Source organism: Microtus pennsylvanicus, chromosome 3, assembly GCF_037038515.1.
Source record: "Microtus pennsylvanicus isolate mMicPen1 chromosome 3, mMicPen1.hap1, whole genome shotgun sequence".
Taxonomy (NCBI): Eukaryota; Metazoa; Chordata; class Mammalia; order Rodentia; family Cricetidae; genus Microtus; species Microtus pennsylvanicus.
Window position 1 is genome coordinate 26,865,321 of NC_134581.1, and position 17,940 is coordinate 26,883,260.

Genomic DNA, 17,940 nt, shown 5'->3' on the forward strand with positions numbered 1-17,940 from the left:
CTCTCTAGCGGCCCTGGTCATCTGTACAAGGCTGGGCCGTGGAGTGTGAAGGGATTTGCAAGGATGTCTAGGCAGCTAATGGTGGCTGGAGGAGAAAGAAACATTTTCTTCAGTGGTGTAGCCACTGGTAAGTCTCCCGTGTTCCTGTAATTAACCTCTCACCTATATCCTGGAAACAACTCTCAAAACCTCATTGGATTAAAAAAAAAACTCCTGCTGGTGTGATGGCTCAGTGGGAAGAGGCTCTTGATACCAAACCAAGTGACCTGAGTTAATCCCTAGGACCCACATGGCGGAAGGAGAACCAACTCCCAAGAGCTGCCCACTGGCTTTCCGGTGGATCAGTGTGGAAGGGGGCTAGCTGGGAAGAGGAAGGGGTTCAGAGGAAGTGGAGGGTGTCAAGAAAGGGTAATGGCAGGGAGAATACAATAAATACATTATACACATATGTGAAAATGTTATTAGGAAACCCATTATTATGAAGAATTAATACATACCAATAAAGCATTAAAAGTTCTAAAACAGAAAAAAAGCCAGTCTACAGCACGTGGGCATGACTCCGATTTGGAAAGCAAGGGAAATAGAACTTGGACTTACTGCTAGTAAGGACAACAAGATACCGGTAAGAGGAGGCATGCTCACTTGCCCTAAGACTGCAGCATACAGGAAAAGAGGCACCACACATCCCAAGCTAGATTAGAAACATTGCTCTGAGCCTAAAAGGCCTAGGAAGCCTGGGTCACTGTCAGAGTGACCGGCCTTTGCACAAGTGGTTTGTGCTCTCCGAAACACTTCCGCTCCTTCCTCATTCTGGTCTTCTGTTCCCCCTTCCCAGGAAGTGCTCTTTCCCAGGAAGGCTCTCCCTTACTACCTTACTTCTTCTCTCATGGCACCCCTGGCTTTTTCTGTGTGCCCTTCCAGATTGAGGCGCTCAAAGGCTGGGGCTCTTTTGACCTAAGGCCATTTCTGTATGTCTAACCCTTAAAAAAACCAAATCTCTCTACTGACTGGCAAAGAATAACCCTGCTCCATTATGTCAGTTTCTTCCTTCTTCGGGCAGCGCAGTTAACGACCTCAGGAGCAGGAAATCATCCCCTCATCACATACCAGGGTATTATTCACAGTTTACTCACTGTGAATAGTTCCCTTAAGATAGAGACAACAACTAGTTGAAGATTTACAAACTTTCCAGGGCCAATCTGCTTTCTAAAAAGCCTGCTTATGAGAGTGGGGAACAGGTCCTCTTTCTGCTTCTGAAATACACCAGGGGTGATAACGTCAGAATTTCTCTGGGTCTCGGGCTGGGTGGGAGTCTGTGGCCCTTTGCTTGAGCCAATTTTTTGCGAAGCAGTGTTCTTAGAGCAAAGGTTGTGGTTTGCCTCCTCGTTCGGGAGCATCTGGCCTCTGCTGGGAGAGTCTCGAATACATCTCTCAGTTGTTTGATGTTCGCCCAAAATGCCAAACTTTCTCTTTGAACCTGGAGTCGCACTGACTGGGGACTCCTATTTTCCTTGAACATTAGGGGACCTGGAAGTCCGTTCGTGGGGTACGCCCGATTCCCAGGGTTCTGGGAATCACAGCAGGGCCAGAGTTGTCCTCCCGGTGGGGGTTTCAGAGCCTTTCCCCGCCCCACTTAACCACTCAAGGCCGAGAGCTGGAGCAGGGTCCCGGCGAGGCTGGGCGAGGCGGGAGGGCACTGCGCGAGGGGCGGGGCGAGCCAGCCCGAAGCCGGGGCGGGGCCAGAGCGCGGCTCGATCCGTCCTAGGCCTCGCCGGGCTCCGCCTTGCCCGGCTACGCAGGCGGTAGGACTGCGGTAGGGGCCGGGCGGCACCATGGCGGCGGCAGCGCCTGCTGCTGCGGCGGCGGCTTCTCCCGAGGCGCCGGCCGTCACGGGCACGGCAGAACCCGAGACGGGAGACGAGGACAGCCGCGAGGTCCGAGTGCTGCAGAGCCTGCGCGGCAGGATCTGTAAGCGGGGCCGGGGTCGGGGAAGGGGGGGCGGAGGGGATCCCGGGGCGGCGCGGCTGAGGGTGGGCGGCAGGCGCGCGCGGGGGTGGCGGCACGCCCGGGACTGGTGAGCCGGGATGGGGGTGTGTTGGGGGAGGCGCCGCGTTGACGGGACGGCGCGGGTCGGGGCTCCCCTCGGCGCGAGCAGGGCGGGGAGCTGCCCGCGCGGGCGAGCGAGCGGGCGGCAGGCGGGCGGGCAGGCGGGCGTGAGGGGCGCCGCCTGGAGCGCGGCCTGGACGCGGGAGCCCGGGGCGCGGCCGGGGGCGCGCCGAGTTTCCGGCCTCTCTCGGACGCAGGCCTGCGGGCGGCCGCGGACGACGGGAGCGGCCCGAGGTGGGAGCCCCGTGGTAATTACCGGGGAGGCGCGGCTGGAGGAGGGAGGCCGGCCGGGGCGGGGCGGGGCTGGGCCGGGCGGCGGGCTGGGGAGGGGGTGCGGGCTCCCTGGGGCTCCGGGGATCCTGCCAGGTCGAGACGGCTGCTGGGGGCTGCGGAAGCCGGCGGCCCGGGGTCGGCTGGGCGCGGCGAGGCGAGGCGAGCAGGCGAGCGGGACGCCCGAGAAGCACGGGCCGGACACCTGTGCCCGCCCCACCTTGCTGCGGCGGCGGGGACTTGAATCGAGAGACGGCGTGACTGACAGGGACTGTGGGCAGGATGTAGTGGCTTCCTGTGAGCAGGTCTCAAAACACAGTCATCCAGCCCGCTCTTAACCCACTTCATTCTTTCCCGTGCATTTGTTACTTTTGTGCGAGCGGAGCTGAGTTTAGAAGCTTACTCGGGGACCTGCTAGTGTGATTGTCCTTGTAATCCTTAGTCTTTTTAATGGACCGGCTAGTGTGATTGTCCTTGCAATCCTTAGTCTTTTTAATGACCCGTTTGATATTGCATTGACTCCCTCCCCCAGCTTATTTAGACAACCCCCCTTCATTGTTTGAAAGACAAATCAATAAAACTTTTGTTGGAAAAAAAATTATTCAGTACCTTCAGGATTGGAATCATGCTCCACGGTGTCTCTCCTCAACCCGAAAGATAGTTTATGTTTTGTATTAGACTGGCTAATACCGCTTTCTTCAGCAGAATATACAATTTTTCTTTTTAAATATTGACTCTATAACTTATTTTGGATTCTCTCACTTTTTTTTTAAGTTACTCTCTTTCAAAAGAATTTGGAATTTTATTAAAACCCCAGGAGCAAACACGTGAAATGTCACTTTTTATTCCTTGTTGAGATCCTGGGACTCTTAATGAAGATATTTTAGTTATTAAAACTTGGGAAATTATACCGTGGCAATGGATGCTTTGTGAGAGTCTTTTAAGTACCCAGTATTTTAAGTTACTTTCTTAGGGGTAAACTTTTCACGGTTAATATTTCTTACTCCTAGTATTTGCATATATGCAATGCTTGGGTACAGCCCAGTGAATTAGGATTTCCTCCCCACATTGATCTGGCTTTCCAGATTTTTGCTTCTTTATATTTCTCTGTGAATTGATACTAGACACTGTCTGTGGAAGCCTGGCTAATCTCTAAAAACAGATTGTATTGTGGGGGTGACATATGCACTGTTGAAGTTGAGCCTTAGGGTTGGACTGTTTCTAGAAGGATATAGACACCGTCTACTCTGACCTGCTCCGGAGCAAAGGTCCTGTGAACAGTTTGGCAAAGAGATTTGGGTGCAAATTAAAACACACACACACACACACACACACACACACACACACACACACCCCTTAATTCCCGTGGTTTAGGCAGTCCCACTGCCCAGAAATTGACCATTAAGCTCCTGGGAGTGTTATTTTCAGTTTAACTGGGGGCTAGAGTATTACCTTGCTTTCATCCTAGGTGGGTTATCTTTTAATTGCTCAGCTTATAGCTCCGGTCATGGTGTGACTGTTTCGCAAAGAAATATATTTAAATAAAGAAAGCCCCTCCCATTTCTGTGTCCTCCTTTTAGCTGGTGTAATGTAGAGCTGGTTAAGCTTGGGAACCTTGCAAGGAGATGCTCTTCTCTGTTCCTGAAACTGACATGTGGGTTTTGTAAGGTGAGGGCCGGAGAGTGGCAGACACAGCAGCAGGTGTTGAAGTCACAGAAATGGGCTGATGGTGGTCTGACAGGGAAGATACTGAGAATGGTGACATAACCTGTGTCACCCCATTGCTTTTCAGCACACTGAGAAACCTTGGGGGAGGGCCTGAGAGTTGCCTGTTTCCTGGAGATGTACTGTAAGATTCAAGACGGCTCTTTGGAGGCCTGTGGTCTGCAGTTAGAGACCTAGACTGCTGAAAAATCCGCCTGAGAGGAAACATTCCTATTCGTATTCCTGGCCCTTAGCTCTGAACCATCCCGGTGAAGAGTGAGCATGGATCTATGTATATATTATCGAAGTTCTAGAGCTAGATGATAGTCCGCACCCTTCTTCAGGTGTCTCATTCCTAATTTGTTTGTGTCCCATGGATCCATGTATATATTATCGAAGTTCTAGAGCTAGATGATAGTCCGCACCCTTCTTCAGGTGTCTCATTCCTAATTTGTTTGTGTCCCATGGATTTCACAAGGTATATGGTATCAGATTGATGGATCAAAACAACTGCAGGGTGGGGAGAGGGCTCAGCTGGTCAGGTGCCCGCTGTGCAAGCCTGAGGACCTGCTTTCCTCACCAGAGCCCTTATAAAAAGCATGAGTAGCAGAGGAAGGCTTGCAGCACATTCCTTTAATCCCCCCAGCGGGAGAGTGGCCACAGGCAGATCCCTGGAACTCATTGGCCCGGCCAGTGTGGCTGAGGAGAGCTTCTAGTTCATTGAGAAACCGTGTCTCAAATGATAAAGGTAGAGTCTCGGGCACCCACACGCACATCTGTACACAGCCACATGAACAAGAACACATAGACAGAAACCATTTTACAGCTGCCTTTACACAGTCGGTTTAAGGAAACCTACTATTGCAGACAGTATTTTGGGTTATAGACTGATGGTCCGTTTACTATGCTAAAAAGCCTGAAAACATTTTGAGTGGTCAGCTTCCTTAACTGTATTCAAGGGGTAGAGTTGTTGGATAGCTTCGAATTGTCTGTCCCCTGAGCCTTTAGTAACTGAAGTCAGGAGTACTTTTGGTCTGAACTACTTTGATGTAAGTGGCATACCTAAAGCTAGTTTGCATGCCCCCCCCCTTACACCCCATTTTCAGGTGAAAGAAGGGTTTTAGACTTTGTCTTTTATTTATATCTTCAGGTTTGGTGTGACCTCCTTTTTGGTTACCACATTTTGTTCAGTCTGCCCTTGTCCAATTAAGTCCATTATAAAAGTTTTGAAAGGCTCCACACATGCACGGGCTTTTGGCTCAGGGGATAGATACCTGGTTCATAAAGGTACCAGCTGTGAAGATTTGTGTGAAGTGTTTGAGTATTGTACAGTGAGATCTGTGAGAAGATGATTGTCACCCAAGAACTCACTTAGGATTTTGATATTTTCAGACCAGGAATGACTTACGGCTGTTTGACAAAGCAGAGAGCAGAGCACTTAACAGTGCTTAAGCTTAGGGGCCTGGTGTAATGAGTCTACTGGGATTGAATGTACACTTAATTCCCAGCTTTTGTTCACACCTTTGTGTTCCTCTGTAGTCTCATGTGTAAATTGTGAATAGTAAAAATATCTGTCTCACAGGATTGCTATGATGATATCCCCAATCCACAACCAAAAAAGAGCTGGGTCAGCCATGGGCCATCTCTTCGGAAGGAGTGAAGCAGGAGATAAAGCCTTATCTGATGCTCTTGTCCAGCATGCACCAGCGTTTCCTGGTGTACACAGAAAGCTGTGTTCTGCTTTAGACTTGGTTAGGTAATATTCCTGTGACTTTAGATGGCTCATTCACCCGGGAGCTTATCTCTGTCTTCTCTGTATCATCTTCAGAGTGGGACCAGGGCTTTATCACCAGCCATTTTGCTCATGTTATTTCCTCTGCCGTATTTACATCAGAGAACCCTACAGATGCTTCAGAAGCTTGCTCCATGTGATTTAAGTCTTTCAGACAAACTTACCCTCATTTCTAGCCATAGGGCTTTGATGCAGAAAACCAATATTACAGTTCATGACCATTTTCTTATTATAGAAATCATTTGTGTATGTTCCTGTTATACTGTGAACTCTTTCAGTTAATATTCATTCTTGTTTATGTTTTATTTTTGTCATTGTTGTTTTTAACAGTCTCACTAGAACAGGGCAGGCCTTTAGAAAACTATCTGGGGATAGTCTCAGAGTACTAGATGTGGAAGGATTTCTGTATTGCTGAACAAACTAGCAACTGTCAGTTTTCTCAAAGGAAAACTTCATGGATCTCTCAGAAAGTTCTTTTTTCCTTTGAAAATTGGAATTTTCACTTAGCCTAGGTTTGAATTGAGGCCAAAGTTGCCTCGTTAGGAAAAGGGGTACATTTTTCTAAATGCTGACTTATTAATTAGAGTTTTAATTGTTATCTGACTATATTCATAAATTTTGATATTAGTTGGCCCTGGAGCTTGGAAAAGAAAATCTTAAAATCATACTTTACACAGGAAGTGTTTTTATTTGGCACGGCAGGTTTAAATGTTTTGGTAATAAGATATAAATCAAAACTTTTTATTGACTACCCAAGAGTTGAGAGGAAGAGATTTAAAGGAATTATTCATGCTAATAATTCATTATTATCAGATCTTTGAAACGAGATGATGAGTACTTAATGGAGGGATTTAAAGGGTTTACTCATGGTAATAATTCATTATTGTCAGAAATTTGAAATGAGAGGATGAGTTATTTAGGACGGAAGAAGAATCCATCTTTGAGATGGATAGGAACTGAGGAGAAAGGGATCTTTGTAAAGTTCACAGAGCAGTCAGCTAAGCCTCTGCTCCGTGGAGGACAGGAGTAAACCTCAGTGAGTTCATAGAGGGGTTTTTGTAACTGAGAGCTCTTTGAATAGTTCCAGAAGTGACTGTGGAACTAATGTAGCTAGAATAAAACCATCATTTTATAGCCTTTAATTATAGACTCTAATCCTATTTTCTTGATAATGTGCTTTATGGAATTATTTAATAGTAGCAGATTATGTGTTTTGCCTACTGATATATTTCTATTCTCTTTTTAAAAACTGGTAATAAAGTTTTGTTGTATAGTCACATATTATTGTTAACTTAAGAAATGTCTTATGTAAATTAAATTTTTATGACATTTAGTTATGTGTGGTATTTTAATCATCAAAAATCTAGCTAAATTTGCTTCATTTTTAAGAGTGTGCATGTGTGTGTACATGTGTGCGCAGGTCTACATGCAAGTGTGCACATGTGTATGTGAAAGCCAGAGGGCAGTTTCAGCCGTGGTCCTCAGGAACAGTGCCCACCTCTCTATGGCATGATGCTCAGTAATTAGTCTAGACTGACTGACGAGCAGGCTCCGTGGCTCCCTCTGTCTCTGCCATCCAAGTGCTGGGATTACACACATGACCCTCCACACCCAATATTTTTGCCTGGGTTTTGTTCTGAGGATTAAACTCAGGTCTTTGTGTTTGCCCCCCCCCATGGCATGTTATAAGGTTATATCAAATACGAGCAGGGCAGTGGTGGCGCACGCCTTTAATCCCAGCGCTCAGGAGGCAGAGGCAGGCAGATCTCTGTGTTTGAGGCCAGCCTGGTCTACAGAGTGAGTTCTAGGACAGCCAGAGCTACACAGAGAAACCCTGTCTTAAACAAACCAAAACAACAGCAGCAACCACAAACAGAACAGTGAGCTGTAGTTGGAAAATTTACTTTGAGTGTGGATCCTAATATCCTAATAGTGCTGTTAATGATAGAAGAGCTAAGCAGATTGAGGAACCCTGCTTCTTTACTTCAGAAATGGGTGTTTGGATATGTCTTTAAACATGCCTTCTAGTCCTTTCATAGTTGCTTTATGAAGTGAACCATTTGCTTTAAGATAATATATCAGAGACTTGCTTTAATGCTTGAATTTGTTAATATACCTGTTTTGCATTTAATACAGTGCTCTTAAGAAATTTGCCTAAGACTTAATAGAATTGTTTGAATCCTAAACATTTTTTCTATGGCCAGTGGTTAATTCAGTAGTAGTATGTAATATATATTTGAGTATCTGGGAGGGCATATCAGTCCCTTGGACTGTAAAGTTTGTCTCAAGTTGTGAGTGGGATGAGGAAGTCTTTACTCACTGTTCTAGTCTAAGATTTATACTAAGCAGAAGTTTTCATTCATTCTCTGATTAGAGGATTTTACAGTTTTAGAACTGGAAGAGAAAGAAGATAACATTTGTGCTGTTCTTGTGTACATACAGACTCTGGAGTTCAGGGACCCGAGTGTCACACAGTTAATGACTTGTAAGACAGTGAATGCACTCTCAAAGGTTCCTCCTAGAATGCTATTGACTTATCTATGAATGTTGAAAATATGCTGCATGTAAGGTTTGAAGACTACTTTCCCCTCTCCAGTGGTTTTCAGAGTAGTGATAGAATTTCACTGAGTTTTGTACACATGTTCATCTGTTATTGATGAAGAATTTTGTGTAGGGATAGGACGAGCAATGCAACCAAGGGTGTGCGTTGTGTGGAGACTGAACCGGGTGTTTACTTATTTATGCCAGACTTTATCTCAACCCTTTTCAGTCTTGACTGTCCATCAGTGTTGCTTGTGTGCTTTAAAAACTTCTGGTACCCAGACTCTAGGATCATCATTTTGAGTGTCTACCAGTTTAGTTTGTATTCTTTTAGAGATTATTTAAGCACTTACAAACAATTGTGCATTGTGGCTTTTCTACCACAGAGAAATAGAAGCAAAATATGTGTGTTTTGCATCTCTCTTTTTCAATATAACTTGAAGATTTTTCATATCCTCATTAAAAATAATATATTTGTAATATGCATAATCTCTCATCTGGATGTATTGTATTTTATTTAACCAGGCACCTATTGATGGACATTTAAGTTGTTTTTGCCTTTGTAATAACAAATGTTGTGTGTGTATGTGTGTGTGTGTAGAGTACTGGGAAAGAATTCAGAGTCTTTGTGCTCTACCACCAAGTTGTATCTAGCCCAGCTGTATGTTATTTATTTATTCTTTTGTTTTGCTTTGTTTTGTTTTTCAAGGCAGGGTTTCTCCGTGTAGCCCTGGTTATCCTGGAACTTGCTCTGTGGAACAGGCTAGCCTTGAATACACAGATCTGCCTACCTCTGCCTCCCCGAGTGCTGAGATTAAAGATGTGTGCCACCACCGCTGGCTACTGTATGTTGTTTTAAATGTGAGCTCTCACTATATTTCCCAGGCTGACCTTGAATTTGTGGTGATCTTTTGTTTTGTTTTGTTTTTCATTTTTTCAAGATGGGTTTCTGTATGTGTCTTTGGAGCCCGTCTTGGACCTCACTCTGTAGACCAGGCTGGCCTTAAACTCACAGAGATCTGCCTCCCTTTGCCTCCTGAGTATGGAACTAAAGGTGTGCACCACCACCGTCGGCATGATGATCCTCTTGGCTCCTGCAGTCGCTGAATGTGCTGAGATTTCTGATTTGCATCACTGTGTCTAGGCTTCATATAGATTTTTATAAAGAGGCCCCTGGAACAATATGTGCAAAAGTACTTCACAAAAGAAAATAAATTACCTAGTAAATATATGAAAGTGCTGGTGAAATTGAACAGAAATAAATCAGAGAAGCCGGGAGGTGGAGGCGCACGCCTTTAATCCCAGCACTCGGGAGGCAGAGGCAGGCGGATCTCTGAGAGTTTGAGGCCAGCCTGGTCTACAGAGCTAGTTCCGGGACAGGCACCAAAGCTACAGAGAAACCCTGTCTTGAAAAACCAAAAAAAAAAAAAAAAAAAAAAAAAATAGAGAGAGAGAGAAAAGAAATCAGAGAAACAATTGTGTGAATATATCACCATTTACAAAAGATGGAAACCTGGCTTCTTTCAGTATTTAATGAGTGCGTAGGAAAACATACTTTGTACTTTTATTGTGATTTTAAATCTATAAAACCATGTTATAGCATTTTGGTAGTATTTATTAAAATTTAAATGTATTTTTCCTATGTGTTTTTACTTCTACCATATTATCCTACAGGCCCATACAAAGAGGTTTTGTGTTGGTCTTGTTTGTTTAAAAAGAAAGACATAATTAAAGTGTTCATTAACAGGAAAGTAGATAGTCTGTTCATACATATATACTGTAGCAGTTAAAAAGAATGAAGTACATATATATTAGAACGACCCCAAGATGTATCATTGGGTGGGGAAAAAGCGTTATTAAAGTAATAAATGTATATATTTCTATCATACATCCATTTTTCTGTTCAGCTAGCCATCCATCCCTCTAATCTGTTTTTGTGGTCCTGAGGATCAAACCTGGGACATCACAAATGCCAGCTAAGCTTTCTATCACTGAGCTACAGTCCAGTCCCTTAGTCTGCTTTTCAACTCTCGGGACAGTGAGCTTTTCTCTGTAAACTAATAGATACATTTTATTCAAAAGATGTCTTAAAAGATGTATAGTTTGATTATTATATTCAGTGGTGGCAACAGGAATTAGTCTTCCTTATAATGACTTGATTTTTAATAGAGAGTATAAGTGTATTGGAGATATTATCAAACATTTCTGTTTGTACAAATGAAGTGTTAGTCAGATACTGTGAGTCACAATTTGACTTGAATTCTCTATGTAAGATCAAGTTTGGTAACATTTTAAGTACACATTGAAATTAATAATATCAACTTTTCTATTTTTAAATCTTATTAGTGTGTGTGTAAATTTTATTAGTGTGTGTATGTATAAATGTATGTAATTCTGTAGAGAGGGGCACCCACGTGTGTGTGTGTGTGTGTGTGTGAGAGAGAGAGAGAGAGAGAGAGAGAGAGAGAGAGAGAGAGAGAGAGAGAGAGAGATAGGGAGAGGGACAACCTGAAGGGGTTGATTCTCTCCCACCGTGAGGGTCTTTCATACTGAGCTCAGGTTGTCAGAATCAGCACCAAGTGCCTTTGCCTGCTGAGTTTTCTCACTAGCCCTCCGCCCTCCCCTTTTATTATTTTTGACAATTTTAAAGATTTACATTTAATAATGTATACATAAATTCAGGTGCCTGTGGGAGCCAGAGGAGTTAGAGGCAGTTGTGAGCCGCTCTCATGTAGATGCTGGGAACTGAGCCCAGGTCTTCAAGAGAAGTATGTGCCAATCCCATAATTTAAAGAAAGTAAAACTTAAAAATACAAAGGATTCCTATATAGTTTGCCTATTTGATCAGTTGTTTATGCTAAAAAATGTTGACTTTTCAAAAAGTTAATAACTTTCAGAGGGATGTTTATATTTGAAGGTCCTCAATAATTTTGAACCTGTATATTTGGGTAGTCTTCTTTATGTAAAACTTTCTGGGCCACGTAATGGTGGTGCACACCTTTAATCCCAGGACTCGGGAGGCAAAGGAAGATCTCTGTGAGTTCGAGGCCAGTCTGGCTACAGAGCAAGTTCTGGATGGGCTCCAAAGCTACAGAAAAATCCTGTCTCAAAAAACCACACACACAAAAAAAAAAAAACCAACAAAAAATTCCTCAGTACATATGGGGAAGTGAACCCATGTTTATTGGATATTTACTGTTTTTCAGGTAGTGTGCTAGGATAGTTTGCAGGTTATTAAATTTGCTTCATTTTATGTAAAGGATTGTTGTTGAACAGAGAGCTCTTCAGCAGTGTAAGACGAGGTCTCAGCAGGTTTGTTGACAAGGCTCATGTCTTTTCCCACCAGGCTGCCTGTCTTCCAGTATATTGGAATGAATTTGTTTCCATTGACAAGACTTGGTGATTACCTCTAAATTAACCGTGGTCTAATGAAATGGATACTCAATAAAGTTAGAATGTTGTCAAATGTAGTAAAAATGAATCTAGGGATTCATAAAATAGTCTTTTGTTTTCCTAATTCTGCTTTTGTGGGTTTTCTGCCCACTTGCTTGCCTTCTCGTTTCTCTCTCTCTCTCCCTTCCTTCCTTTTCTTCTTTTTTGCCCCTACTTACTGTTTTTTTGACGTGAAATCTCTCTATGTGGTTCTGGCTGGCCTCAGACTCTCAGTCTAGCTGGAGTGCTGGAGCTGCAGACGTGTTACCATAGCCACTGAGTTCTCTGCTGTGGACTGCAGTTTCTTGCTTTTGAGTAGTTCTAATAAATATACACCTTTTATACAGAGAGGGGGGATATGTAGCATTTGTTATCAGGTACTGCTTTGTTGCTTTTGAAAAGGGGCTATTAAGAATTCCATTAACAAAGATAACAGTTACAGCCCCTGGAAGGCCTGTCCTTGTGGCCCCAGCTCTTCCACCATTTGTCTTTAGCCTTTTGCTTGCCATTACAGGCTCTCTAGGCTGCCTTATGAACCTTGCTAAGCATCATGTAACTGCAGGAACCAATGGCCTGCCTCAGCAGAGATTACACCATAATCTCTGTTCGCTTTCTCACCTTGCAAAGGGGCTGTAAGAACCATAGAAACCAGCACACATTCAACACTGACACTGTAAGTGGGCAAGGCAAACCACAGGAAGATCGTTCTTGCACTTGGTAACATACTTCTATAACCCATGGACACTTCCTGGCAGTATCTTGTGAAACTCGCCTTTTCATGTGTAGTAGTTTCCTAACTTCTTCTTCTAGACTAAGCTTCAGTCAGAGGTGATTAATATCACAGTGCAGATAGCTGCAGCTGTTATGCATTATCTTTGATCCGGACCTAGTGGTTTGGATAAGGGAATTGTTTGTAGATGTTAATTTTTAAGAACCTCTAGCCAAACAGGGATATTGATAGTTACTATTTACTAAGTACTTTCTTTGTTTTAGATATTGTGTCAAGGGCTTTACCACAGTTAATGTTCACTACCGTCCTAAGTATTATCTCTTTTTACACAGGAAATTGAAACTAAGGACATAACAGATTGTTAAGTGCCCAAAGCTTATATTGAAACCCAACTGTCTGCTTTAAAACACAGTCATTCAACTGGCTGTATGTCAATACCACTTGTTATAGTGGTATTTTATTTGTGTTTTAGTAAATATAGCTTGCCCGAAGATCAGAGAGCAAAGCAGCCATACTAGTCAGCCATACTGGCCAAGGAGTGGTGGCGCACACCTTTAATCCCAGGACTCAGGAGGCAGACAGATCTCTGTGAATTCAAGGCCACACTGAGCTACACTAAGATGAATCTGTCTAAAATAGAGAGAAAGCTCACACAAAGGTGATCCCAGCACTTGGGAAGTGGAGACAGGAATGATATGGCTGTGTGGAGGAAAGACTATACAGGGGAAAAGGCAGGAGCTCAGTGGAGTGTGAAGTCTGAGGATCCGTGGAGACAGGATCTCACTGTTTCGGTCTGAAGGTTGATAAAGAGGTAAGAGGTCTCTCTAATGGCTGGCTGCTTTTCTTTTCTGATCTTTAGAGACAGTATCTATGTCTGGGTTTTATTATTCATGCTATAGCTCATTATTTTAGAATTGCCCTGTTGCAAAAATTGAAATTAAAATTAGAAAAATTTAAAGACTTTATTATATATTACCATATCATAGCTAGGACTATGTATTATATAATTAGGTGACATTTCAATCTTATCTAAGCTTCTTAACATGAGTCCATATTTTTATATATTTAGTATTTTTAACTTTTTAAAGACGTACTCTCAAGTGTATAAATGCTGTTTGTTGGAATGTGTATGTATGTATGTATATGTGCATATGTGCTCTTCCTGTGTACCTCACACCCTCAGAGCGTGCCAGAGCCCTAGAGCTGGAGTTATGGATGGTTGTGAGTCATCATGCGGGTGTCAGGAACTAAACTCAGGTGCTCTGCAAGATCAGCAAGTGCTTTTAACTGATGAGCCATCTCTCCAGCTCCTCGAGTATATTTTTAAGTATGTATATTCTCTCTTTTTTTTTTGTAAAGATATGGATGGTGGTATTGACATGGGTCATATCTTCTCACTATGTAAAAACTACATGCTTAGCTTGACATCTCTGTTGTGATGATAACATATCCCATGTCACTCAGGCCAGTTGATACCAGGTTCACGGAATTCTCTCTTTAGAGTATTGCTTCCATTCTTTCCTTTCCACTCTTTGCTTTTTGTTACTTCAGTTCAAGTCCCTTGTCAGATTTTTCTGAAGTAGACTGTGGAAACAGAAGTTTCTGGTTGTTCTCAAACATTCAGAGGCTTATATTAATTAGAAATGCTCAATTGACAGCTCAGGCTTGTTACTAGCTAACTCTTATGCTTAAATTAACCCATATTTCTTTTTTTTTATATTTCATTTTATATTCCAACCACAATTTTCTCTCTCACCTCCTCCTCGCCTCCACCCCCAGCTCATCCCTCATCCCCTCCTCCCAACATGGGTAAGGGATCCTATGGGGAGTTAACAGAGTCTGGCACATTAAATTTGGGCAAGACCAAGCCCCTCCCATAGGGAATATTAGCCCATATTTCTGTCTATACTTTGCCATGTGGCTTGGTACCTTTTCTCAGTGTGGCGTTCTCGTCTTCTCTGTGCTTACCCGTGACTCTGGATTCCACCCTCCTTCCCATCATAGTCTGGTCCCCATACTCCTGCCTGGCTACTGACCAATTGGAGTTTCATTAAGCCAATGCGAGTGACAAATCTTACAGTGTGCAAGAGCATTATTCCACAGCAAGACCATATAAAAGGGTTACTTTTAGTAACCCTTGCCTGGTGGTAGTGACTCTTGATTTTAATCCCAACACTCAAGTGGCAGAGGCAGGTGGATCTCTGAGTTGGAGGCCAGCCTGGTCTATAAAACGAGTTTCAAGACAGCCAGGGCTGCCCAGAGAAACCCTGTCTCAACATAAACTAAAACAAGCAAATAAAAAACTCAAAAACTTAGTAATCCTTGTTGTCTATGAAGTTAGGACTCTGAGGTTTCCATCTTAGGTTCTCTGTCAAACCCTCCCGTGTCCTCAGGTTCCCCCTTTTATCTGCTTCCTCAGTTTGTCGTCTTCACTGCTGCCTTGAAGATGCTCCTCTAATTGCCGCTCCAGATTTGTCTTCCTACTGCAGCAGTCTTCTTCCAGTGTTAATTTCTATACTTTGAAAAAGGTACTTATCACTTGAAAGATTTATTTTGAAAATTAACTAAAATAACATGGCATTCTTAAAAAGTCTACTGTGAAATATATATTATTTATTAAATAAATGTTAGCTTTTATTGTGGTTTGACTTGCCCTTTTCCCACTGCAAATAGTCTTTTTCATAGTGTTCTTTTGTCCGGGACCCTGCCCTATTTTGATTTCCTTTGAGGGTTAATCCCTTTAGGATCTGTGTTGACTCCTGTCCTTCTTTGTATTAAAGGTATGCTTTGAAATAGGTCTGAGTTTACCAAATCTCTTCCAGACAGGGATAGAGTATCAGAACTACTATTTTAGAAGGAATTTAAGAATAGAGTGGAAAAGCAGTCATACTATAGCTTTTGACTGTGATTTATTCATTGTTGCTGCTGCTGCTGATTTACTTTATTAAAACGGTATTGCTTTCCTAATAGGGTTATTATACAAATTTGTTAATGCAAATGAAATGAGACATTGAGAAAATTCTTAGGGGCATTCAAATATTTAAGAGATAGCGTATATTGGTAGTATCTTTTCCTAGGATATGTATAAGTACACAATACAACCTATTGATAGAAATATATAGATGGGATGTTCCCCAAACATACACATACATACCAAAGTCTCTGTTGAACAACTTGATATTCTAGTGCTAGATACAATTTATATGGTAGGCTAGAAAGATGGCTCAGTTGTTAAAATGTTTGCTACAAAGTCATGAGAATCTGAGTTTGATCTCTACAACTCACATAAGAACAAACAAAAAAGCACAGATGTTGTGGTATATGCTTAAAATTCTAGTTTGTTGGGGAGGTGGAACAGGAGGATCTCTGGGGCTCAGGGGCTAGCCAGGCTTAGTCAAACTTGTTAGCTCCAGGTTCAGTAAGAGGCTTTGTTTCCCAAATAAAAGAAATTACATGGTAGGATCTAGGTACAAGCAAGCCTCCCTGCCCACATGGAGTTATTGTACAATCTACACAGGGAGGACAAGCTTTGAAATAACATTGGGACTGGAATGGTGGTTAAGCAAATAAGAGCACATGCTCTTCCAAAGGACTTGAGTTTGGTTCCCAGGACGCATATGGGTGGCAGCTCTCTACAGCCTGTAACTCTAGCTCTAGGGCTATCTGGTGCCCTCTTGTAGCTTCCCCGAGGACTGTACTCAGGACTGTACATGCTGCATTTAAAAGTTAAAATTATTAGAGTTTTAGACCAGCTAAGGTTACTTACTGAGACTCTTTCTCCAAAATAAATAAATTTAAATAAGTTACATGTAAATTTCTTCTTTAATATAAATTGATCTGTGTCAGCACTCTAAAGGTTAAAAGTAGGTCCCTTGTATCCGGTATGTGGCATGTTAATAAACATAAACAGGAGTGGGTACCACATTTAATGACAGAAGATGAGAGTAGTCAAGAAGGACTTCATTGAGAAGATAGCTTCTGCATAACTACCTAAGGAGATGGGAGAAACATTTAATTTTATAGGAGATAGTCACTTTTTGCCATTGTCAAAAAGTAAACAGTTAAAAGCAAGATAATAAATGCCAATGGAAATAGTAACTGATAATGGAAATCTTCCATTAAACGAAAAATCCTCCATATAAATGTCATTCATTTAAAGATCATCAGAATTATAAAGTAAGATTAAAAAATGATAATAGCAAGAAATAACAGCTAACTGGTGGCACAGGAGTCCCAGCACTTGGGAAGTAGAAGTAGGAGGACCAGAAGTTCATGGTTACCTGTCTATCCCTGGCAAAATAAAAGGTCCAAGGTCAACATGGAAGTCCTTTTCTCAACCTTCCAACAGGAACACCAACCGAATAATAAAAGAAACACACACACACACACCACACCATATATATGTGTGTGTGATGAGGGAAAAGTTACATTTTATTCATTGGATAAAACCACTGTCATATAATGTGAAGATATTTTGGCCAACTTGCAGTATATCCTTGAAACAAGAAATGTCTGATTGTCTTAGGGTGTCTATTGCTGTGAAGAGGCAACCATGACTATGGCAACCCTTAGAAAGGACAACATTTAATTGTGGTGGCTTACAGTTCAAAGGTTCAGCCGATTATCATCTTGGCAGAACATGACGGTGTGCAGGCAGACATGGTGTTAGAGAGGTAGCCGAGAGTCCTGCATCTTGGCGGCCACAAGCAGTTGACTGAGACACTGGGTGGAATCCTGAGCATAGGAATCCTCAAAGCCTATCCCAACAGTGACACACTTCCTCCAACACGGCCACACCTACTCTAACAAAGCAACATCTCCATAGTGCCACTCCCTTTGGGAGCCATTTTCTTTCAAGCCACTACACTAGTGAAGTGTTTATTTTGCTCATCTTTGAATATTTGAAAAGACACTTTAAAAGAAACTTAAGACACTTTAAAGGAAATTTAGTTAACAGTTACGCATTAAACCATAATGTAAGCTAAAGTGCTTAAAGAGTATTGGTTAAGAACTGAACAAAAACATTTATTATGGAGTGAAAGAAGTTATCCTGGAGTGCTGTCCTCATCTTTGCAATGGGGAGCAGTTGATTGAGAATGATATACCTCCTGACCTTGATTCATTGTTGATGGAAATAGTGACAGTTATAAATACAATCAAATGTATACTTTTTGTTATAGGACCTTTGTATATTTACAGTACCTTGGCATGTTTTGTGAACATGAGAACCTGAGTTTGATCACTAGCACCCAAAGAGAAAACGCCAAATATGGCAGTGCTAAGCTATAATTCCAGCTGTGGGGAGGCAGATCCCTGAGACTTGCTGCCAGTTAAATCTAACTGAGTAAGGGAGCTTCAGGTTCAG

At 42.6% G+C, this 17,940-nt stretch overlaps 1 protein-coding gene across 1 annotated transcript in view; it reads left to right on the forward strand.

The window, feature by feature from the left end:
- Positions 1-1,774: 1,774 nt before the first annotated feature.
- Positions 1,775-17,940, forward strand: part of Rasa2 (RAS p21 protein activator 2) — a 99,571-nt gene continuing 83,405 nt past the window's right edge. Inside the window, exon 1 of the mRNA XM_075964939.1 lies at positions 1,775-1,968. Coding sequence (XP_075821054.1) covers positions 1,833-1,968 — 136 coding nt within the window. The 5' untranslated portion in view covers positions 1,775-1,832. The remainder of the gene's footprint in view (positions 1,969-17,940) is intronic.